Here is a 22,691-nt window from a genome sequence, read left to right as displayed (position 1 = left end):
TTTCTACAGTTTATATAAGGATACGTTAATCGAAAAAGAAAAAGGAATAATTTGAATACATCCAATATTGAGAAAAAGCGCGCGTTTATCGGCGCGATTCGGTGGCGCTCGGGTTTAACCGGATCAAAACGTCTGTGATTGGTCGCGGGTCCCGAGTCAGCGAAACGTGAATCAGTCGGCGTTGACGGAGCAAGGAGAACCGAGTTCGATTTGAAAGCAGTGTAGAAACGGAAAGTTTGTCAGTGCGTGTCGCCGGTGAATGAAGCGGGCTAATTGTTACGTGCGATGGCCGCGTGCTATAGCGAGCAGGCATCATCCAGCTCGGGAAACGTAACGAAAAAGTCACCTGCGGCCGCCGCGAAACCAGTCTGTTGGCAACATAGACTGTTCGGTAAACAACTGTCGCGGTGCAGTCAGGTTAATCAACAAGACACAAAACCGTGCGATGCAAGTGGTATGCTTGTCGATGAAGACGGCCAGCCGACTTGTGAAGTGATCGGTGTGTATTTTAGTTTCATTAATCCCGGTGCTACGTGCGATGACTTTACGCGTCAGCTGCTCGACCTGTACACCAATGTCAACTCGTTATCCCCGTCACACACGGAAAACGATCGGGACACAGAGAATTCCACCAGAGGTAGAGAAAGGAGGAAAAAGTTCGAGGTCGTGCACGTGGTTCTTTGGAGTAACGTAGCCGATGTCCTCGACTTTGAAGAAAGTTTCCGTGCACACGTTGCAGAGTTACCCTGGTTGGCTGTACCGAACTTGGACTACGAGAGAAAGGTAACACGCATCTCTGTAATTCTTTCATGTTTCGATTTCCACTCCTCCTATACTTTATTCGATTTTTACTTATCTTTATTGGGATATCGCTAAACAAATTATGGATAGTAATACTTGTGGCATTTGACAGTACCAAAATAAGGCGTCGTAAACACGTTAATGTCACGTATATCTATTTTTACTATTAAGTTCTACGAAATTAACAATCATATTTTCTTTCTCGAAAATTTTCAGAAACACTAAAATATTTTCATACTATGTTTATTTCGTAGCTTCTATGTATCTTTCGTTCGATATATTTTCTTGTTTTCAATTTTATTCACCACCATCGAGATTATAACGGGCGAAAGAACATTCCTAAATAATTGCACTCGAATTACTCCATCTCTCTCTCTTTTTTTCTGCTTGAAGCCGATATCACCAAATCTTTATCACTGAGATCGCGCAGCCACGCTATTTCAATTAAATTCAATCAAATAATTAGATTGGCTTTTTAAGCCGAATAATGGTTGCGTTTGCCGGAACGGCCATTCAGATAACTACTAACTCCTTGAAAATGAAAAAGCGCGTTTCTATTAATTCGAAACACCGTACGAGATAATAATTTTAATGGTTTTCCCATATTTCCCAACGGTGGCAGCTTTTCTTCACGACTTTTTCACCGGCTATGCGAATTTTACGGTCAGACGGGCTGTGATCAATTGAGGCGAGCGTATCATTTGAAATTTGTATACATATGTCTGTCATAAAGTTACACATGTATACATAGAGAAGGCACACATGCTGTTATGCAGAAGGACTGTGCGCGCAGCGCCTTTTTTATTTCCAACGGGTGTTTTAACCCCTCGCCAGACGTGCTATTTAGGGTCCGATTTTATTTGCACCGACACACGAGGCAGAGTCGACTTTCTCTAACTAAAAATCGTTCGTAATATTTCCACAAAACATCTGCTTCTCTACGAACTAACTACTAACGTGCTTTTTCAGTCACGATCAAATATGTTTTCTTTTTTCTTTTTTAATCAACATTTGTACGACTTCTTTCTAGTAAAGCGTGTTTTAATCTATTCTTTTTCTTTTTATAGTACAAGTTTATAGACTAATGATATATTATACGAAGATTTAGTCCAAGTCAAAAAGAATCTAATGAATTAAAAAATAATTTCAGAAATCCAAGTAAAAGAAATGCCGATTAAGGTAACAATTTCACCCTGCAGATGGTGCTGGAAGAAATTGTAAATCTAATAATTTTACCAAGGTGTTACGAAAATCTGTGAAAAAATTCCTAATACCGTTTTAATTGGAAACAAGCAAATGAATGAACTGAAATTGAGACGAGAATTTTGTTCGTGGCGATTAAAAGCAGACGGTAGGACGGCATCGTACATTGATCTTTTCATCACCCACGCACCTCGATGACGCACATATCTCTTGTCTCGAAAGTTTGAGTGACTCTGCGTTACGTTGCAACACTTCGCACGCGCATAGTGGATATTCGGTTTCCCCTATACTTTTTATGCACGTTAACGAGGTTCTACTATCGCATCGGGGTAACGAATTAAAAGGAAATGATACGGGAGAAAGGAGAAATGAAAAAGGAAAGTAACGGTTTCCTATATGACGGTTTGAAACAGCGGTTTACGTTGGATAGTTTGCATTTGTGTAATGGAGATGTTTTAAAATTGCTATGTAAGGCGGCTGCTGTTAGTACTTATTGGATGCATACGCATTAGCAGCATGTGAATGTAAGGAACGATCGGAGGTTGTTATTCTCTGTCTTTTTTTCACGATCATTAGTCAAGCCACTCGAATTGTTAGTGTTTGTGATATATATATATATATATATACACATATAGAGTAATAGACAAAGAAAAAAAATATATGTATGTATGTATGTATGTATGTATATATATATATACACATATATACTTGACAGTCTGATTCACGAGTAAATGTAACGATAAGAGTCCTGCGCAATTAGCGTCAAGTAGCCTCGTGATTCTTCCTTGCTCGTTATTCCGCCTATCTACCTGATCCACGTTGGGAATCACCCCCTTGAAATCGTAGGTTCTTTGTATACAGTTCCATTCATTTAACAATGAGAAGAGCAACTTTGGGTTGTGGAAGGTTGCAAGAAAGAAACGACGATCAAATTTTCCCTCATTCACCATCTTTCTCTTTCTCGTTCAACATTTTTTTTAGCCTTTCGCATTGAAAGCAAACAAAGAAGCCAGAAACAATTGCAAAATAAATTCTTAATTCCATTATTGTCTATTGAAAACAAAAATATTAAAAAGGAAATGTTTCACGAGATCATAATGTAAATTTGTCAATAAGAACAAAAAAAGAAGCAAGTAATTGGCAGAGATTACGGTTAATAACGCGAGTTATCGTTGCGTTACCATGCATCGTTAATGAAGTCCGTATTGATCTCCGGTGGCAGCCGGGGCTATCTTTTTACGTCGCTCCTTGAGAAGGGAGCAAGGGGACTGTGTCCAGTTTGTTCGACAAAACTGAACGGTTAGTGGTATCAAGGAAGCAACTGAGTGTCCAGCTGCTTGAACAGCTAGGTAATAGAGGTGCGCTGCTCATCGTTTGTACGACGTAAACCGTTTCATAAAGGTATACGGCGGGTGGCTTTGCCTTAGACGCAGAAGCACCTGAGAAAGAGTCAAGGCAGCCTTTGCATTCGGGGTGGCCGACCCATATCTTCCGCAAATAGCTTTCTCATTCGGCCGGCGAGATCAAGAAAGCGACGGAAGGTAGCAAACCGAAAAGAGAGGAAAGATGTTTACGTTTGAGCGTACATAGAAAGAAAAGAGAGAGAGAGGGAGAGAGAGTGTGCGCGCGAATCGGTGGCGATGCAAGTCTCCTCCGCTCCCCGAAAACGACTGAAACAGCAAGAAAAAAAAAGGAAGGGGAGAGACGTTGGAATCTAGATAGACTTTGAGGCAGTTCGTACACAGAGTGGCCCGTACGCGGCACTATGTAATCCTTCCTCCACCTTTTTCCACCCCCTTTCCATCCACCCACACCCATTTCTCCTCCTCCTCCTCCCTCTTCTGCTCCTGTCTGCTTTTTACCTGGCATATCGTGTAGATTACACACGACCTACTCGGCAGTGGTCAAAGAAAAAGTGTAGCACATACGAATCGTCCGAATAAATGTATTCCAGTGCCTATGACTCAAAAACTCGCGTGAAATCCTGCAAATGCTTTGACGCCGCGCGTATCATACCCATAAAAGTGGCAGAAAGTTGGGCGAATTAAAAAAAATTAAATGTTTCGCGTCATTTCCCTACCGATGCTCTCCCAATGTCTCTTAGCCATTTAATTCGTCTTTTTAGATTATATACTATCTTAATTCCTACGTTCTTATTCTTATTTTAATTTAAGCGACGCTAAATTTTGTTTCTCCTCTTTCTACCCTCCTTTTAGTTAAATATTTCTACTACGCTATTCCGTCAAGGATCTTCCTTTCGAAGATATTTCGATGGGAACGTAAACGTTTCAAACGTGTTCCAATTGTCGTTCGTAACCCTTACAATTTACAAAATCGATCCTTAATAAGATGCGAACAGTTCTTCCATGTTCCGTAACATTTTCAAGCCATACACAAACGTGTAGTCGTTTGCGTGTAATTGAAAGCATGGTAGTCTTAAGACGTTGCTGGGGTTGACCAATGGAAACACAGTGGTCTCGTCAGTCTCGGTCGGACGAGAGACGTCGGGAGGCCGATATCTGTATATACCAGGGGTGCGCAACTCCAAATTATATTCACCCCTACGTCAAATCGATTAACAACGTTCACAGATCGCGTCATACCAAATCGTACTTAATCTAGATATAATGGTATATACATATACGTCAAGTTCACTCAATTTTATACGAACTCAATAAAAATTATAGAATCTTGAAAATTGTAGAAGTAAAATTAGCTTTGAAAATGGACAATATTTGCAAAATATTTGTTTCTTTTCTTAACACATTGTTGGTCATCTATGTTATATAAAGACTAACTCGTGTCGCCAATTATTTTACGCAGAAACTAACAACTTAACTTTCTGCCTGAAGATATAGTTTACTCGTGATTGGTTAACAACGTTTATGTACGAATGTATGAATCTTATTTTTTGAAGTACTTTAAAACGTATTTTAAAAAGCTCTTTATACTTTCGCGAATAACACACATTGCAATCATATAACGTAAAACGCGTGTCGGCGAGATAAACCGTTTAACGACAAGAAAGCTTTCCGGAAAATTTAGCGCGACAAAGCGCGCGTTGTGCACCTCTGTCGTTCACGAAGAAGGCGATTGAACGCGCGCGAACGAGTCAACAGTGATCTCATCCCTTCCCCTCCATCGCTCGTCTTCTACCCGATGTCATGGCATGGCAAAGGGTTCCCCTTGCCGGAGACAGACTAAATGGCAGAGTGTCTGCTAAAAAATGAAGAGTAGAAAACGTCACTTTTCAAATTATCCTTCATCTTCCAAAATCCTCTTCCGTATCCGTGATACTCGAAATAGTTGAAACAATCAAAAACAAAGTACGGTTGTTCATACGAAAGAAAGTAATCTCGTTGAAAAAGCCCGTACGATCGAAAGCGATTTCGACTCGCGTAATCTTGATATTCGTCGGATATCCGATATTCGACACTTACTCGTAGCAAGCATGGACGAAACGTTTAATCGAACGTGGCTAGTCAGTGTGTAGATAGAATAATGGTATCACACGAGGATTTTTCGTAGCGACACAAGCGTTCCGTTGCCGGGAGGGAGAAAGAGAATCGACGAGGGTAAGCGGGCGATGGAGCAAGGACGACACGGGGGAACGAGCAAGCAGGAGCGATGGAAGTAGCGTGGTAGGGGACATACAGACCACCGGGGGAAATAACGATAGCACCGTCGAGCGAGCGGCAGCAACGCCAAGGGAGGACGTACGCGTTATCGACCGCTCCAGACGGAGACGGCGAACCAATGTATATATACATCGAGCGTAGGAACGAACGAGAAAGCGCCCTAGGAAATATACGAAGGGACGAGGTAATGCCTCCCCGTGAAGGGTCGCGATAACGTACGACGTCGCACGTTCGGCTACCTAGAGAAAACCCTTCTTGCCTTATTCCAACGCTCACCCTCTTTCTGTTCGGCTGTAGCGCATCGTCCTCCGAATTTTACTCGTCTCCCGATCTCCCTCGATCGGGAAAATACTGCCAAGGGTATATAGTCCTTCTCAAGGAAAAGGTCCGCCAGAAAATAACCTGTCGAGCAACGAAAGTTTCGAGGGAGGATCGATTGCGCTATAGGTGTTGGTTACCGAAGATTTATTGAAATCTCTCTGGTCTTTTTGAACCAGATCCGTTAATTCAGACATCCTTTTGTCTCCGCGGAAGCTTGTATCACGCGACAGATATTCGATTCTGTTGCTTGGTTCGTTGTCGTCTTCGCCTGTAATAGAAAAATTGAACGTTGGGGTATGAACATTTGTTTTAACTGTTAGTCGTACAAATTGGCGGATAAACGATCATAGCGATGTAAGTATATTGCTATTTTTTTAATAAAATAGTATCGATAATCTTTATATAAATAATATTTAGAAATGGAAGGCGTAGATAGGACAGAGTTATAGTAATAAGCGTAACAATGTACGAAATAGCGTCGTACGAATGAATTATTCGTCATCGAAAAATTTGAAATGATTGGAAATTTTATTTCACCTCTTAGACTGTTCTTCATTATCTACCCTGGTATAAAAGGCTTCCGCAATATGTCCATTGTGCTTCGATCTTCTCTGCTTCTTTTGTTCTCTTGTAATCAGAGAGCTTAACGGGAATCAGTATTCAATGCTAACGAATACTATAGTTGATCATCTTCCCGAGAGAAGTACGTAAGTGTAAGTACGTCCTAGCGCAATCGACAAAAATCGTTAATGCATCGTTTAACGGTATCAAAGCATTTAAGACCGACTATTTGCTTGTTTTAAATATATGTATATAATGGATTCTACTGTTTTCCTATTGGTAGAAAAAGTATTTTTTTTAAGAATAAATGGTTAAACATTAGGATAATTGATTAGAACTTTATTAGAGTGAATAAAAATAGGATACATAACGGATAAAGGATAGTAAAAATACATAACGCGTAGGACGTAGAAACCCTTGCTTGAAGGATAATCTTGGAATTAAATAAAATAATCAAAGTCTCTATATGTATAAACAGCAAACAGTATAGCAAGCTCCATCGGTAACTTTATTACAAAAGTTCGTTCGAAACCACGAGAAATTCAAAACAATACAACTAAAGGAAGTATGTAGGTAGCTGCAGCTACCGCTTGTTTCAGAATCCACAAAAGAATTTCCAGCAAGTCTGCACCCTTCGAAACTGCCATTCTTTCTTATTTGCGCCGCTGCACGAACTTTTAGCTTTCTTATCATCTCTGTTTTCACGGTTCATACTATGTATTATAATCGTGCAGCCTGCTAGAAGAGACGGCGATTCTTATTATCAACCGGGCTCTGCTATCTTCGTACCACTAAAACGGGAAGATACTTCCTTTTTAAAAAAGGATACGAAAAGAAAGGAAAGGAATTGCTAATACTTCTCTCTCAACTCGAGCATAATATTGAGAGGGTTGACTGCTTATCTAGGAAAAAACGGAAATCTAACCCCGTCTGGGGTTATTTGCTTATATATATATCTTTCCCGTGCGCGTTCATCCTTTCTTATCTCTTCCGGCTTGAAAAACTTTCAACCAGTTTCTACTATCATGTTCGTGCCCCTTTCCCTTGCCTTCCATTCTCGTCCCTTTTTTGCCTCTTGTAGCACTGTAATCATGCAGCTGGGGGGCAGAAGGGATAGCACTCATTGTCAGCAGACATTACTCCCCTGTAGATACTCGTTGCGCCCTTTTTCGCCGTGCTTGAATTTCGTTGCGTGCTAGAAGGATAACGGAAGAAACAGAGGCGGCAGGCTACGTGTTTCGAATTTCTTGAACGTGCGTGTGCACGCAGCACACACGACGCCTCGTTCGTTTATATCGTCACGTTATTCCTCTCACGGTTCCTGAAATTGATGGGTTTCGATCTTTTCATCTTTCTCCTTCCTTTTGCTTCAACTCTTTTTTTTCTTCTTTGTAGCCAATACTCAAGTACACTGCGAGCTGAATTCAAAACCACAGTTTACGTGGCGAGAAACGTATTTTCGTAAAATCGTACAACGTAAAACACCGACGAGGATTGCGCTATTACTTTTATCGGGACTCTGGATAATAATCGAATGTAAAAGTAACTTTTATATCGATTTCTCTTATTTTATCGTGTTTTGAAAACAATTTGGAGAAATATCTGAATTGAGGCGTAAAGAGTAAAACAGTAATTTTACTATTTCTCTGATTAGCGTAAATATAGCAGCCGTTAAATTAATTTATCACATATTATGCTTTAATGCTTCCCGTAGATAATAAAATTATTAGAGCGAATAATTCTGATCAGGCTGTGTGCTTTGGTTCAATTTTATTTTCATCCAAAATCTCATTTTACATATTAAAATATAGTAAATTACAATACACGTATTTCATCGATATGCAACTTCAATTACTCCTGCCTAGTTACACCTTTCACATTTCATTAAAACAGGTTTCGTTTCGTCAATATACACGGTTCTTTTTCTTATAGAAATATATGTTAGAACGTTTATATAATCACTTAAATTTTTCTCTCGATTTCATACTTTGATCAGGAATCAAGTCGCAGAGATTATTGCAATCTTGTCGAATGGAAATCTTCTCTTGCGATTTAAAACAAAGAATGGTGGCTCTCGCGAATATTTATGGAGGAGTTTGAAGAATCTCACGATCAACATTGAAATACTCTTATAGCCGACCAAGTATCTCTTTTACAGACCAGACTGACTCGAAGGTATCGGATAAAGGCCGATGTACCAACTTTGATTTTATTGGACGGTTCTAACGGCTCGGTGGTAACCAGAGGAGGTGTAGAGCGAACCATCGGCGACTCCAGCGGGGCTGAATTTCCTTGGAAGGCTCCTCATCCGAAGGCTGCTCTCGAAGATGGACCCTTATTGCCATGTGGGGCACGCGATAGTAACGAACCCATGCTACACGAAGAGTTACGTCATTGCTTTAAGGGTGTTTACTTCAGCGCACATTGGGTATATACTTACACAATATTCTCATAAGTTTCAACTATATAAAGCTAAAAAGTATATTTCTCGTATTCGTCTCGATATTTATAAATCGCACAGTTGTACACAAAAATATTCGTGTACGAATTATTCATAGCGCTGAAGTAGTATTCTATTCTTCAAACTATCGATTTCTTGGAAATTTATAATTAACGAGATATTGGAAAATATGATTAAATCTACGTATTTTTCACCGTGGTTAAAATTAACCGTTTGTGCTCCAATTCTCCTGCACTGAATAATCGATCAACAATTCCAAACTGTTTCATGTTTATATCGTGCAAGTTAAAAAGAGAATCTTAGGTAACAATAACAGTGTGAAGCTAACGATCATAAAATAACGTTGCTATTTAATAATATAACGTAACGTTAGATATTGTAGAAGACAGGGAACAAAAAATATATCATCTTATTTGACTCGTATTTCTTTTGAATTAATTATTTTGACGAGAAAATATAACTTTTTCTCCTTTATAAATATCATATGGAAAATGATATACGTTTTCTGCGTTTATACAGTGTCCACCTTGCAAAGCATTTACTCCACAACTTGTGGACACCTATCAGCGAATTCGAGAAAGGGGTCACGATTTCGAGGTGATCTTTGTAAGTTCAGATAGGTAAGTTGAAAAAATTATGTCACTTATTCATTTCGGATAAAACGTAAAATATATACTTACATAGTAAGTAATTACGGTATAGTCATTAATTGAAATACAATTTCTATGATGTTAGGAGCGAAGAGTCTTACAACGTTTACATTGAAACGATGCCTTGGTTGAGGATACCTTTTAGTCAAGAAGAGAGACGACGAAAATTAGCAAGTGCTCTCGACGTACAAGCAATACCCACTTTAGTAATACTTGACCCCCGAGATAACATTATAACTTTGGATGGTCGAGCGGAATTAATCGAGGATCCTGAAGGATTGGTAAATAAAAATTTATTGAATCGATTTGTATTACTTCATCGTTTTTTTGCTGTTTTTGATATAAAGTCTTCAATTTTTCAGAATTTTCCATGGACCAGTCGTCTGGTGAATATTTTAACTGAAAAATACGCCGCTTCGTTACATGATGCACCGGCAATTATTCTTTTTGTCGGTAAGTTCACTTTATAATATTTATATACAAAATGAACGGACACAAAGATAGAACAAAACTTTAGAAACATATTGATCGTTAAATAAATAAAAATCTTTCTATGTATGTATAGTACCGGTAATTTATTTATGTCATTATTATGCTCTGACAGAAGGTGAAGACTGTGAGATTCAATTCGCAGAGAGTGTATTATTGCCAGCTGCACAGGCGTACAGACAAGGTAGACCTGACTATGATCCAAATTACGATGATCCAGATGATATTTTGCAATTTTATGTAGCATTAGATGTAAGTACCAATCGTATTTACCCATAACTAATTATTAATAATTACTCTCAATTTAATGGATATACTATTGTTTTCCTTATAGTGTGAAACATCAGATATTCTTCGTGAATTTGTCGGTTTAGATGATGCTGTACCTCTCTTAACAGCAATTGATATACCTCGAGGAATTTATGTGGTGATGGAAGATGGTGCCGAAATAACTGTAGATTCTGTACAACAATTTGTCGATAGTTTTCGCAATGACAAATTGCCTATAAACAAAATAGCTGCAGTACACAAAACTGCTAAGAATGATTACGTTTCTACTTGAATTTTTGGAAATCAATTGACAATTTTATACAAAATATTGAAAGCCATGTGGAGGAAGGAGCAGTCAAGATTTTAAGTGGTCATTATACAACCACAAAAAAAAGAAACCCCATCCTCTCTTCTCAATCCTGTCTCTGTGATACCATTGCTCCTTTCGTAGGAAGGATCTCGCGCAAAATGGCGCTTGTATTCGCACACCCCTTTGTGGAAGTAACCAAAAGACATGTATTATAATATCATAGTTAATAAAAACTGAGCGAATTGTATTTTTAAGTGTACACATGCACACGTTAATATATTATATTATGTACTACTTAATAAACGCCAAATGAACACGTCGAACGTATCTTGAGTTACTAGCAAGTGCTTGTTATTAACTCTGTTCTCCATATAAGTAATAATCGTTAATCTCATGCCTTGATTACAATTATTTTATAAATTAAAAAATAAATGAATGTGAAAAATTGAATAAATTTATTCATACATTTTTTAAGTTAATTTTGTTCTTATATAAAAATTATAATTATTACATATCATTTACATTATACAATATTTGCTTTATCATCCAATAAATTTTGTTATCAGTTATTTCGTACGTAAATGAAAATATTACTAACTTACATTTGTCAGTTACAATATGTCATAAAAAATAAAATGTACTTAATCGATCCTGTCGTATTTTTAAAAATGTTTCGCGCGTTATTGTTACTTCGTATTATTTAAAAAAAGGAAATAAATATGTGTGAAGAGAAAATTTCTATTTTATATGTTAAATAAATTACTAAAATTTTAAGCTAGAAGAGATGCTAAAGCATCCAAAAATCTTGGTCTTTCTTCGATTTTCAGTCTTATTACTGAAACATAGAATATTAGTATGTATGTAGAAAAATAAATGCTAAAAATGTCATAAGTTATCCTTACATGTAGAGTCAAAGTAATCTGCTTCTATGTAAGAATTTGTATTTTTCGCCGCTTGCTCAAAGGCTCTTCCAAATAAACTACGATAAATATTAATATTATACATGCAATAATATTAAATCCACTTAAAATATTTCCATAATGGATTTCAATTAATTACTTATAATTACCTTCTTGGTTGATCTTCACACACTGGTGGTATGCCAATCATTATACACATTTTCTCTTCTGCGTCATACACTGAAGAAGCTACAAGTGGCAATTCTGGTGCCCGCCTGTTTTTTGAAGATTCTACATAAGCCTTTAGAGTAAACTGAGCTAACATTATTAATGGATATGGATGCGCAAATATAAGATTGTCAGCACTTCCCTCTGGAATAATTATGTAAAGAAATGAACCAATGTTTTTTATTTCCTTCAATTGTAAAATACTCTGTGCAGTCTTAAAAATAGTTTTAAGCATAAGTTTTGCTTTTTCTATACCACTTTCTAAAATATCTTTTTTTGTACGGGATAAACAGTCCAATGCATCTAAAAAACAACTTTGTGGTAATTTTGTCTTTGACTGAAACATTAAAAAAATCGATGTATTAAAATATACACGAAATTAAACAAACAGAAACATAAGTGTTAGATACTTACAGAAGATTCCATTACAGCAAGCATAGCATAAACTATATCTGAAGCACAATATTTAAACTTGTAACCATACTGCAGAGTAAAACTTGTCCCAATTATAGTATCTACTTTATATTTTCCTGCTAATTTTTCTACCATTTGTTTAAATTCTTGCCTAAGTGCAAGATCCATTGCTGAAAATCGTTGCTTTGATTGCGCTAGAGGCAAACCCATATCTGCCAATAATCCCTTCAATCGTTGTTCTCCTCGAAGAGACCAAAGTCGTAACGAAACTGCAGTTGGTACTGAGTGTCTTAAACTAGCTTCTACAGTCCAATGGCGATATAACACAAGTAGGAGACTACATTACTATGTAAGGAAATAAAGTTTGTATTTTATCATACACAAACTTCATAAAATTGAGTTAAAAGGATACTCTTTGTCATAAGTAATTTTAACTGTACTTTGTCGCTGTTCTTGCTTATCAACTTCAGCTCCTTTATGAGTTAATCTAGATACATGGGCTTGAAGGGAACCTTCTTCAAGAACGCTTAACCTTGATTCTACTTTACCAAGAATAGCTTGTTCTGTGGAACCAATTATAGCCCACCAAACCATATCCAAATTATCTTTTGTCATATTCCATGCCATTTCAAATATAAGCATTGCACTCTACAGAAACACAAAATATATTTAAATTCTTATATTCCATATTATAATAATGATATTTATATATTTTTTTGATAACTCATACTGATTTGCTATAGTAACTGTACTGTGTATAATTGAACAAAATAGTTGCTCTTTTCTCAGTCCATTCTCTTCGTTTGGTTCTTCTAATAATATCTTCTTCATTTAACCTTCGCCTTTTTGTCTGAGATCCATTATTTTCTGATTCTTCGTCTGTTTCATTTTCATCAGACTAAATTTACAAAGGAAAATTTCTCCAATTTTTTTATTGTTAAATTAGCTGGTCATATAAAATTGAAACAAATTGCTTACAGAATCATCTCTAAAGACATCATTATATTCTGGAATTTCATCATCTTCATCTGGTTTACCAAGTATACGTACTTGATCTTCTGAATATACATTACATAAATCGTAAGGCCTGTGGCTATCAACGATATAAAATATCACAGATTCTATAGGTTGTAACAGTTCTACTAAATCTAATGTACCCCCACAATTTATAAAAATAACATTCTTTACCTAAGTAAAAAATAAATATTAATAAGATTTGGCATAAAAATATGATATGTACATATGTTTTTTAAATTTTTATTACCTCCTCACAATTCTCTTCGAAGGCACGAACCATATCCTGAATACCTTGAATAGGTACAAGGGTATATATCATGTTATCATATTTAAAAAGTTGTTGTAAAATTCTACAGGCACAAATGGCATCAACATCAAAGTTAACCAACAGTAAACACCTCTACAATAAAGAATTAATGTTAGTATCTTATTTCATAACAAATAATCTGATGTATATATAATTATGATAATAATATATAATGTATATTTATTTATAATACATATATAATCACTTTGTCATTCAACAAGTGAATAAAAATTAAAGAAAAAACATAATAATAATTTCAAAATTAACTTAAATAAATTGTACAGTAATTTAAAAATATACTTATAATTTTAAGAAAAGTTGTAACCTATGTAAACATGACAAATTTTATAATCGAAGGGTTCGAAAAATAACTCACATCATGTTTTATTAAGCGGTAAAATCCTCTTTCTAAGTTTTCCACAAACATGATGCAGTGATCTTCGGCATGAGAATATTTTTTATATTCACTGCTCTTTTTATTCTGTTTCACCCATCTCTAGTTTACCGCGAAAACTAAACATAACAGTAGCCAACAGTGTCGTGTTGCGATATAGAATACAAGACAATCATAGATACAGAGTACAGAATACAAGTCGTCAACAGTTTCATTGTCTAATTTTATTTAAGTATTCTAATTGATTTACAAAATCATAAGATACAATCTGTTGATATATTTGCTAATATCGGAGAATAGTCGAATTTAAACATAATTGGTGTACAGAGAATGCCAAAGATGAGCGTCAACCAAGCATCTTTTAAAATTAAAAATTCCATTGTATATCATCCCTTATCATTATATATTATATTTTTATAGAATTTATTTATATAATTTATTTTTACTGATATGCAACACTTAATATTATGTTATTCAAACAGCACATAACGTAGCATATCTAAAGTATGCATAACCCATGAAGCAATATTACTGGACACATTTGCTCCTGTATGTTTGGGGTCGCTTTAGTTCGTTGAAATACACGTGCTGTTTTCACTTAGATATATCAAAATGGCAGAAAGCGGTAATTATTTTTAATTTTATTCGTATATTATGCTATTTAATGTCATATTTATTATATTCTACCTCTTAATTTGAGTCAATATCCTTATCATATATATAAAAATAAGTAAAGATATTTACCTTCTGTTATAAATATCAATTGGAAATTTAGCGGCAAACACGTGTTTTAGTATTTAATAACTGTTTGCTTGAAGATATTATTCTAAATGCACATTCCATACATTTATTTTATGTCAAAATTAATTTTCTATTGATGTATAGTTATATCTCAACATAATGTCCATTAGTGCAATAGTGGTAATTTCATAGGTTATAACTCTTATTTTTGTTATTTAGATAAAAACAAGAAGAAAAGCAAAAAAAAGTCTCTTGGAGAGATTCAAGCAACAATGAAGTGTCAACTTGAACCTTCAAATGAGGTTGTAAAACTGGAATACAAAGATTGGCCTCTTTTATTTAAAGTGTGTAACATAAAATGTAATTCATTTTATAATTTCTAAAGTAATTTCTAACACAGCTGATTCAACATAAATGTTACTATTTCAGAATTTTGATAAAATGCTTACTCGTACAAAACATTTTACACCCTTAACTAGTGGTTCAACACCATTACATCGTACTTTATCTGAATATATAAAATCTGGATGCATTAATCTTGACAAACCATGTAACCCATCATCACATGAAGTTGTTGCATGGATAAAAAGAATTTTAAAAGTAGAAAAAACTGGTCACTCTGGTACTCTAGATCCAAAAGTATCTGGCTGCTTAATAGTATGTATTGATAGAGCAACTAGATTAGCTAAATCACAGCAGTCTGCTGGAAAGGAATATATTGCAGTTTTTAAATTACATTCTGCCCCAGAGAGTCTTCAGAAGGTAAATATATGTTAAATTTAAAATATTTTAAATACAAGACATTGTTATTAATAAAAGAATTATATAGGTAAGTCAAGCATTAGAAAAATTACGTGGTGCACTGTTTCAACGACCTCCACTTATATCTGCAGTGAAGCGTCAGCTTCGTGTCAGAACAGTTTATGACAGTTGGTTTATCGACTATGATGAAGAACGTAATATGGGAGTGTTCAGAGTTAGTTGTGAGGCTGGTTCATATATTAGAACTATTTGTGTTCACCTTGGCCTCTTCTTAGGCACTGGTTGTCAAATGCAAGAATTACGTAGAAATCGTTCAGGTGTTCAGTCTGAAAATGATGGAATGGTTACTATGCATGATATACTTGATGCTCAATGGTTATATGAAAATCATGGAGATGAGTCTTACTTGAGAAGAGTAATTAAGCCACTAGAAGCTCTTCTAGTAAATCATAAAAGAATAATTGTAAAAGATAGCGCAGTATGTATTTATTATCTATATGTAAAGACTACCTTTATATGTGATATCTTTTTTTATAATATTACATAATTATATTAATAGGTAAATGCTATTTGTTATGGAGCTAAAATTATGTTACCTGGTATTTTAATGTACGATGATGGTATAGAGTTAAATCAAGAAATTGTAATAGTGACTACAAAAGGTGAAGCTATAGCACTTGGTAAGTAATATATCAAACTAACATGGACAGTATGTTATTTATTACAGTAATTTATGTGTTAATATGTGATCTTAATATAACAGACTATTTGGTTATCATCTTATCTTTACTTATAAATAAACGTTTCAAAATTATCATTTTTGCATTTTTTTAATTACAGCTATAGCTTTAATGACATCTCCTACAATGACAGCTTGTGATCATGGTGTAGCTGCTAAAATTAAAAGAGTAATCATGGAAAGAGATGCATATCCAAGAAAATGGGGTTTGGGACCAAAAGCTTCCATAAAAAAACGTATGATAATCGAGGGAAAATTAGATAAATATGGCAAACCGAATGAAAACACACCTGCAGACTGGTTAGCAAATTATCCAGATTACTCTACACCTACAATTAAAGTAATTATCATGTTCTTTTCGCATTTCTTTATGTAAATATACCTGATATAAAAGCTGTACATTTAATAACTCATGGATTTAGACTGAGGCAAATGGAGATACCGATCCTGCGTCTAAGAAACGAAAATGGGAAGAAACAGTTTCAGCACCTACAGACGAAGTTACAGTAAAAGAAGAAAAGGTTGAAGATTTAGAATTGACATCACCAAAAGAAAAAAAGAAAGATAAAAAGGAAAAGAAAAAGAAAAGAAAAAAGGAAAAAGTAGAATCAGAAGCTGATGAACCCATGGTTACAGAAGGTGCAACTGAGGTAAAATAACTTACATTTAATTTCCATATTTAAAATCTAAAAAAGATTCAAATAATTAATATTATTATTAACAGGAATCGCCAGCAAAAGAAGAAAAAAAGAAGAAGAAAAAGAAGAAAGATAAAGATCAAGAAGTAACAGTTTCAAGTTGAAATAATTTTTTAAATATGTCCTTATTAAAATATAAGTACCATAATTTTTTACAAGTACAAGGAAAACGTTATAATACGTCATAAAAAGGAATATAAGTTTCTTATACAAAGATAATTTTTAAAAAATGTATACATATTTTACAATGTCCAGATTGTAAAAAGAATATCCATCTTCTGCAATATATATACATATACAGATACATAGATGTAATTCAATTTATTATTAAATTGAAAAAAATATTTTATATGTTTTCTAAACTTGTACAGATCGTGATTCAAGTCAGTTACATTTAGTAATCTTTTAGATTATATTAAAAATTCAGTAATATTACATTATTAATAAGAATAAACGAATTTCATTGTTAGTCAAGTATTATAAATTTTACAAATAATAAAAATGTATATTGACACGATATTTAGTATCAATAAATGTACATAGAATAAGTAAATTACATTTGCAAAGTATCGAGATATTTTGCAAGTATAAAAAGATCCATTATGATTTATCTACTGTAATAGCATTTTTTATGTTATACATTTTATTATGAAGTGCATTCTCGTTTATTATTTCAGTCCTATTCAGATGTTTATATATAAACATATTTTATCATACTTTATCAAAAAGCAATAGATTATATGTAATATCCGAGTGGCTGTCATACATTTTGAATAATAGTGTAAAAATCTACTTGTCTATTGTTAGCATTTTTTAATACAAAAATAAGCAGTATAAAAATTTGTATGTATTATATATATCCCTTGAGTGTAAATTATAAACACGTATATTTTAAAAAGATGTATATTTTTTTATAATATTGCAAATGGTATTTTAAGAAATAGTTATTTGAATACAACTGAATCAAGCATAGCTCCCAGGCACTGAACAATGTTCGTAGACATAAGTGTATCCACTTTCTCCTCTAAATGTCGTTTTGGATCTTGTTTGCCCACATTTTTTATAGCTAATTGTTCAGGTGTCATTTTTTCTTCATCTTCTAATGCCTACAAGAATAAATTCTCAAGTTAGTATATTTGACGTGAGATTTTAATTTCGGACTTAAAAAATGTGCAATATTATATATTAATACGATACCTTGTTATAATTTTTAGCAAGTTCAAGCATTTCAGATACAATATTTTCATTAAGTTTGCTGTGTTCTGAATATTCAGCAAGTGTAAGACCATCCATCCATGTTTTCTTATGTAAATTTAATAGCATTTTCTGTTCTAGTTCATTTTTACGATAGTTAATGCTAATGCTATAATAATGGCGATTTAAGCCATGAATCAATGCTTGAACTGATGGCTTTTGTAAATGACCTAAATTAGATGTAGTTTGACGGGGTTCTTGTCCTAAAACCTGCAATTTTGCATATAATATCAGCGAATATACGTGAATTTAATTAAAATTAAAATTTCCATTTTTAATTTGTTAATTACCATAGTGTTAGGAGTAATTAATCTAAATGCATCGATAACAACTTTTCCTTTCACTGATTGTATAGGATCAATAACAACAGCCACTGCTCTTTCGCTAAGAGCTTCAAATGATTGTTGTGTGTTAATATCTACACCAGAGAGCCAGCATCCAAATCCTGGATGTGAATGATACCATCCTACTACCATCTCTGGCCGACCAGTTTGTTTCAGCATGTCCAACATTTTCGCTTGAAATACTGGGTCAACCGCTTCCACACTGACTCCCTAATATAAATAACATGATAATATTAAATTAAATGTTAGAAAAATATAATTTCAACGTGTATTTTAACAAAATATTATACAAAATTTGGATTCTTACTGTTCCTGTTTGAGGCATAGCAAATACATCAATAACACGTACAGTGTAATCATCAACAAATTCACCAAGCATTAAACCCATTACTTCCATAGGTACACCAGCCCGTCCATGCTTAAGCATTTTTAAAAGGGCTAATGACGATATGTACACCTAACAATAATAACATAACAAAAGTGATACATTAACAAATACAAAATATGCTATTAACCTGGCATTACACACATGAACTTCTGAAACAAATGTATCTATATTATGTATTTTTATGATCTATAATTTCTTGTCGAGATAACTTAAAAAGCAAGAAGTCATAATTATAAAATATCTTATGGCGACGAAAATAAAAATTGTTAATAAAATTAGCAATCAAAGTAAAAAATTGAATAATTTTAAAGATTGAGTAAATTCTACCTGCTCTGCAGTATCAACAACTGGAGCATCTGACGGTGGAGGTCCTTGGCTAAGACCTGGCATAGCACCTCCTAGTCTCAATAATCGATCCATGACTATCTATTTTGTATTTTTCGAACAACTCTAAAAACATTGTATAATAATTAATTTAGAATTCCAAATATATAAGATTCTAATCATTAAATTGGCTTAAAATCTAACACAAACCGATTATTAACGAGGTTAACTTCTGTTAACAATATATCCAAGAAGAATTACATTTATTTAGGTTATACAATATTACGTTTATTTACTTACCTATTATATTATATTTTTGATTAAAAATAGTACGATTTATAAATCATCCGTAGTATTAAGCAAACATTACTTTTATGAACCAATGCATTGACAACTCTCAAATCTGCACACTCATGAGCGCAGTCTGCTGGAGGAACTAGCATTTATACTTATGTAGTACTATTCATAGATGTTAATGGTAATATTTTGAGTTTAACAATAATGACTGATGTTCAAACTGCATCTCGTGTTAAATATGGAGGAGGGCCGCTTAATTTAGGTAAATTTTAAATTGCTAAAATTAGTAGTGATTAGAATAAAAATAAATATGTGTAACTTTTATTTCCATGTATAAACAGATAAGGTTATACATTTAGTTTTTTATATTTCTATTAAAATAAAAATTTGATAAAAATGAATATATTTTCTGAATTGTTATATTCATTTCAGTTGCATATCGATGCATTTAATACAAACATGTTTTTCAGGAGATCCTGATGATAAACATTTAAGAAAGGTAGAAAAAGACGTTCTTATACCACAAAGAATGCGAGATAAAGCAAAAACCGAAAAATGTGTTGCGGAAGTTGAACGTAATAATTAATTTTTTTTATTAATTATTATATGTATTTTTCGACATGTACTATTGTTCCTATATTTAAATTGTAGGGTTTTCAGAATGCTGTAAAAATGCTAGTGTTCTTATGACTTTCCAGTGTCAAAAGGAAAATACTGCATTAAAAGACTGTTTATCACAATGGTATAATGATCCAGATTTCAAAGCACAATGTACACAAGAATATTTAGATGAAAGAAGTGAATACCGGAGAACTGGTATTGCTAAAAGATCAAAAAGCAGCAGATACCAGTCATCATCATAAGTTAAACATAGTATGAGTTCTAAGCAATGTACATATATATATATATATATGTATATATTAGCATTATTATCTTTATTTGATCAAAATATGAATTATTTTGCTTAAAAAGAAATAACAATTAAGCGTAAATGTACAGAAAAACAATGGTTCTAAATTTATACATGTATACATTTACATCAATAATAAACATGTTAAATATCAAATCAATATGAATCATCATCTTCCTCTTCTATATCTTTATGTTTAGGATTCCATCTTCGCCATAATAATTCTCTCACAGAAAATTCAGAAAGCAGATCCACATTTAATGAATCAGATGTTTGCAAAGCTGAAGATGGCCACAAAACTTGTGCAAATAATATTTCCTATGTTAAAAATAGAATATAGAATATAAAATGTGTTAAATTTACAAATGATATTGAAATAAACATATATAAAATATTGTTACCGAATTACCTTTGCAGTAGTTTCTGATAATCTTTCCAGTCCTAATAAACTATTCCATGTTAATTTATGCATACGTTTATCTTGATCTGTGACTAAGGTATCACTATCCAAAGTGTCTATTATTACAATGTAAGATGCATGATAGAATGGTGGTCCTTGTTTATATAATACTAAAATATTAAAAAATACTCATGTCATAAGATCTATTTGACGAATTATTCAAAATTTATAACTAATAATAAAAAGAGTACAATACTTACAAAAATCTCCACCATATTTAAGTCCAGGTTTTACTACCCATCCTTTGCTTCGAAAGTAATGATATACAACATACTTTGATATAAAATTTTTATCAGTTTTGCAGAAAATATGCCATGTACTATCAATATCTAATAAATTACCATCAAAGTCTATTAAATTTAAACAACCTAAACCATACAAAAGAAAAAATGTTTCTTCAAATGTAAGATGAAGAGTTTCTTGAATAGGAAAACTTTCACATTCAATTTTAGGTTTAATTTTTTGTAAATAATTTTCAGTTTCCGAGTCACTATCTGGTAAGACAAGTAATTTGTTTTGAACATCTAAATTATTTTCAGTAAAACATATGTCATTTTCTTTTAAACTAAAACCTGAAGGAGACTTCTCTTCATTTTCAATGGATCCTTTTTGATTATTATCAATATTGTTACACTGTTTGCTAGATTTGTTTTCTATAATAATCAATGCATCATCCTCTTTTGTGGAATTTGAAATTGTACCATCTACTTCTAACTCTTCATCAGCTTGTTGATTTTTTTTGTGTTTTTCATCTAAATGAGCAGAGTTTGTATCTATTTCAATTATATCTGGAGTATTTTGTTTTGGACTGATTTTCACTGACAATAATTCAACATCATCGTCATTAGGACTTGTAGAATAACTGTTCATAATAATAATTTCGCACTTGTTTTTTTCTGGATTTGTTTGTGTGCTATTAGGTTCCATGCTAAGTTCATTAAATTGTTTTAACCATTCCTGTCTGCGAAGCCATTGTCTGTTTCTTATAACTGGAGGAGCTCCATATTGTGTTTTGCCAAATGAAGGAAAGCCACGTGACAAAGAACCTTTTCCAAAAAAGCCCTATATAGATAATAATATTAAATATAGGAAATGGAAATTTATATGGTTAATGTATAGATATTTATTTGTAGATGATGATTACCATAGAATGTACTGCAACAATTTCATTTGGATCAATTATACAAGATCCTAAATCGGTGAGATGAGCAGTATATGTAGTCCATTCATCCTGATTACCTATCACAATAGGAAGTGGTAATTGTTCTGTTAATTTCACACGTCGTTTTTTCTTTGGTTCTCGTAAATTCATTTTGTGATTATATTTGATAATACTAAACTACATAACAATAATCAAACATTTTATATTGCGGGTTTTCTTAAATTTATTATTTTTATAGTATAGGTTAATCTATTCCCCATTTAGAATTCTATGCATAGGTATGTATTACGGCAACACAGATTTTGCTTTGTATTAATAATTTTTTATTAATATCGTAACTTATTACTTAATACGAAGTTTTTAAACTTGTCATCAACGTAACAAAGTGTCTTCCAGTACAGAATTTTCGAATTTGAAGTAATAGTTTTTATTCCTCCTTTGCAAAAAAATACACGACACAGGATAATTAATGTGGTTTTTGTGTTGAATATAGCATAAAATAAATATATATTTTTTAAAATTACTGTTTATAAAATTTTAAATAAAAAACAGGAAGGGCATTGTGATGCCATCTACCACTTTTATCAGTTAAAATTTTTGCTTGCTGTTAGTGCCATTGACTTATGACGTAGATGGCATCACTATGCAC

General features: G+C 33.4%; 6 protein-coding genes across 10 annotated transcripts; 3 read left to right on the top strand and 3 right to left on the bottom strand.

Moving 5' to 3' along the window:
• The first annotated feature begins 165 nt into the window (after positions 1 to 165).
• LOC138180419 (nucleoredoxin) lies at positions 166 to 11,113 on the top strand. The gene is made up of 7 exons (XM_069114273.1): positions 166 to 783; positions 8,683 to 8,952; positions 9,505 to 9,605; positions 9,721 to 9,916; positions 9,998 to 10,088; positions 10,240 to 10,376; positions 10,459 to 11,113. Exons 1-7 carry the CDS (start codon positions 286 to 288, stop codon positions 10,684 to 10,686), a joined length of 1,521 nt encoding a protein of 506 aa, XP_068970374.1. The 5' UTR covers positions 166 to 285; the 3' UTR covers positions 10,687 to 11,113.
• A 121-nt stretch (positions 11,114 to 11,234) lies between these two features.
• On the bottom strand, positions 11,235 to 14,188 carry Cdc45 (cell division cycle protein 45). The gene is made up of 9 exons (XM_069114271.1): positions 13,946 to 14,188; positions 13,510 to 13,662; positions 13,224 to 13,433; positions 12,976 to 13,143; positions 12,658 to 12,893; positions 12,246 to 12,582; positions 11,774 to 12,168; positions 11,607 to 11,683; positions 11,235 to 11,539 (listed from the first exon to the last, which is right to left on the bottom strand). Exons 1-9 carry the CDS (start codon positions 13,994 to 13,996, stop codon positions 11,475 to 11,477), a joined length of 1,692 nt encoding a protein of 563 aa, XP_068970372.1. The 5' UTR covers positions 13,997 to 14,188; the 3' UTR covers positions 11,235 to 11,474.
• A 308-nt stretch (positions 14,189 to 14,496) lies between these two features.
• Positions 14,497 to 17,544, top strand: Nop60B (dyskerin pseudouridine synthase 1 Nop60B). Its single transcript, XM_069114272.1, has 8 exons — positions 14,497 to 14,588; positions 14,924 to 15,048; positions 15,134 to 15,466; positions 15,534 to 15,944; positions 16,026 to 16,146; positions 16,307 to 16,545; positions 16,628 to 16,855; positions 16,930 to 17,544. The coding sequence occupies exons 1-8, from the start codon at positions 14,576 to 14,578 to the stop codon at positions 17,005 to 17,007; spliced, it is 1,548 nt and encodes a 515-aa protein (XP_068970373.1). The 5' UTR covers positions 14,497 to 14,575; the 3' UTR covers positions 17,008 to 17,544.
• A 246-nt stretch (positions 17,545 to 17,790) lies between these two features.
• Rpn11 (regulatory particle non-ATPase 11) lies at positions 17,791 to 19,651 on the bottom strand. Its single transcript, XM_069114280.1, has 6 exons — positions 19,514 to 19,651; positions 19,217 to 19,339; positions 18,809 to 18,958; positions 18,448 to 18,711; positions 18,101 to 18,367; positions 17,791 to 18,009 (listed from the first exon to the last, which is right to left on the bottom strand). Exons 2-6 carry the CDS (start codon positions 19,307 to 19,309, stop codon positions 17,848 to 17,850), a joined length of 936 nt encoding a protein of 311 aa, XP_068970381.1. The 5' UTR covers positions 19,310 to 19,339; positions 19,514 to 19,651; the 3' UTR covers positions 17,791 to 17,847.
• On the top strand, positions 19,636 to 20,723 carry LOC138180424 (COX assembly mitochondrial protein homolog). Of its 3 annotated transcripts, XM_069114282.1 has the most exons (4): positions 19,649 to 19,772; positions 19,981 to 20,085; positions 20,162 to 20,401; positions 20,621 to 20,723. In XM_069114282.1, exons 1-3 carry the CDS (start codon positions 19,715 to 19,717, stop codon positions 20,371 to 20,373), a joined length of 375 nt encoding a protein of 124 aa, XP_068970383.1. In that variant the 5' UTR covers positions 19,649 to 19,714; the 3' UTR covers positions 20,374 to 20,401; positions 20,621 to 20,723. The 3 variants fall into 3 exon arrangements, with proteins under 3 accessions (XP_068970385.1, XP_068970383.1, XP_068970382.1); XM_069114284.1 differs by lacking the exon at positions 20,621 to 20,723 and having other exon boundaries at positions 19,636 to 19,772; positions 19,943 to 20,085; positions 20,162 to 20,450; XM_069114281.1 differs by lacking the exon at positions 20,621 to 20,723 and having other exon boundaries at positions 20,162 to 20,450.
• Positions 20,419 to 22,631, bottom strand: Tsen2 (tRNA splicing endonuclease subunit 2). 3 transcript variants are annotated; one of them, XM_069114278.1, is made up of 5 exons: positions 22,389 to 22,631; positions 22,025 to 22,119; positions 21,081 to 21,942; positions 20,830 to 20,990; positions 20,419 to 20,738 (listed from the first exon to the last, which is right to left on the bottom strand). In XM_069114278.1, the coding sequence occupies exons 2-5, from the start codon at positions 22,025 to 22,027 to the stop codon at positions 20,577 to 20,579; spliced, it is 1,188 nt and encodes a 395-aa protein (XP_068970379.1). In that variant the 5' UTR covers positions 22,028 to 22,119; positions 22,389 to 22,631; the 3' UTR covers positions 20,419 to 20,576. The 3 variants fall into 3 exon arrangements, with proteins under 3 accessions (XP_068970379.1, XP_068970380.1, XP_068970378.1); XM_069114279.1 differs by having other exon boundaries at positions 22,567 to 22,594; XM_069114277.1 differs by having other exon boundaries at positions 22,025 to 22,631.
• Between the last annotated feature and the right edge of the window lie 60 nt (positions 22,632 to 22,691).

The sequence above is a fragment of the Bombus flavifrons genome, chromosome 5 (assembly GCF_040668555.2).
Source record: "Bombus flavifrons isolate JBK064 chromosome 5, iyBomFlav1_principal, whole genome shotgun sequence".
NCBI classification, from domain to species: domain Eukaryota; kingdom Metazoa; phylum Arthropoda; class Insecta; order Hymenoptera; family Apidae; genus Bombus; species Bombus flavifrons.
This window is presented reverse-complemented; position numbering and strand designations above follow the sequence as displayed.

What these genes read in the sequence shown, in the direction of transcription:
- LOC138180424 (XM_069114282.1), top strand. Translation starts at nt 19,715, where the DNA reads ATGACTGATGTTCAAACTGCATCTCGTGTTAAATATGGAGGAGGGCCG. An exon ending in AGGAGGGCCGCTTAATTTAG is followed by an intron (nt 19,773 to 19,980) that starts GTAAATTTTAAA and finishes CATGTTTTTCAG; the next exon opens with GAGATCCTGATGATAAACAT. An exon ending in ATGTGTTGCGGAAGTTGAAC is followed by an intron (nt 20,086 to 20,161) that starts GTAATAATTAAT and finishes TTTAAATTGTAG; the next exon opens with GGTTTTCAGAATGCTGTAAA.
- LOC138180419 (XM_069114273.1), top strand. Translation starts at nt 286, where the DNA reads ATGGCCGCGTGCTATAGCGAGCAGGCATCATCCAGCTCGGGAAACGTA. An exon ending in ATCTTTGTAAGTTCAGATAG is followed by an intron (nt 9,606 to 9,720) that starts GTAAGTTGAAAA and finishes CTATGATGTTAG; the next exon opens with GAGCGAAGAGTCTTACAACG. An exon ending in TCGAGGATCCTGAAGGATTG is followed by an intron (nt 9,917 to 9,997) that starts GTAAATAAAAAT and finishes TCAATTTTTCAG; the next exon opens with AATTTTCCATGGACCAGTCG.
- Cdc45 (XM_069114271.1), bottom strand. Translation starts at nt 13,996, where the DNA reads ATGTTTGTGGAAAACTTAGAAAGAGGATTTTACCGCTTAATAAAACAT. An exon ending in TCGAAGAGAATTGTGAGGAG is followed by an intron (nt 13,434 to 13,509) that starts GTAATAAAAATT and finishes TTTTTTACTTAG; the next exon opens with GTAAAGAATGTTATTTTTAT. An exon ending in ACAGTTACTATAGCAAATCA is followed by an intron (nt 12,894 to 12,975) that starts GTATGAGTTATC and finishes GTGTTTCTGTAG; the next exon opens with AGTGCAATGCTTATATTTGA.
- Nop60B (XM_069114272.1), top strand. An exon ending in ATTGGCCTCTTTTATTTAAA is followed by an intron (nt 15,049 to 15,133) that starts GTGTGTAACATA and finishes TTACTATTTCAG; the next exon opens with AATTTTGATAAAATGCTTAC. An exon ending in ACTCTACACCTACAATTAAA is followed by an intron (nt 16,546 to 16,627) that starts GTAATTATCATG and finishes TCATGGATTTAG; the next exon opens with ACTGAGGCAAATGGAGATAC.
- Tsen2 (XM_069114277.1), bottom strand. Translation starts at nt 22,192, where the DNA reads ATGAATTTACGAGAACCAAAGAAAAAACGACGTGTGAAATTAACAGAA. An exon ending in TTGTTGCAGTACATTCTATG is followed by an intron (nt 21,943 to 22,024) that starts GTAATCATCATC and finishes TTATCTATATAG; the next exon opens with GGCTTTTTTGGAAAAGGTTC. An exon ending in TAAATATGGTGGAGATTTTT is followed by an intron (nt 20,991 to 21,080) that starts GTAAGTATTGTA and finishes TTAATATTTTAG; the next exon opens with TATTATATAAACAAGGACCA.
- Rpn11 (XM_069114280.1), bottom strand. Translation starts at nt 19,309, where the DNA reads ATGGATCGATTATTGAGACTAGGAGGTGCTATGCCAGGTCTTAGCCAA. An exon ending in TTGTTGATACTGCAGAGCAG is followed by an intron (nt 18,959 to 19,216) that starts GTAGAATTTACT and finishes TATTATTGTTAG; the next exon opens with GTGTACATATCGTCATTAGC. An exon ending in TTGCTAAAAATTATAACAAG is followed by an intron (nt 18,010 to 18,100) that starts GTATCGTATTAA and finishes TTATTCTTGTAG; the next exon opens with GCATTAGAAGATGAAGAAAA.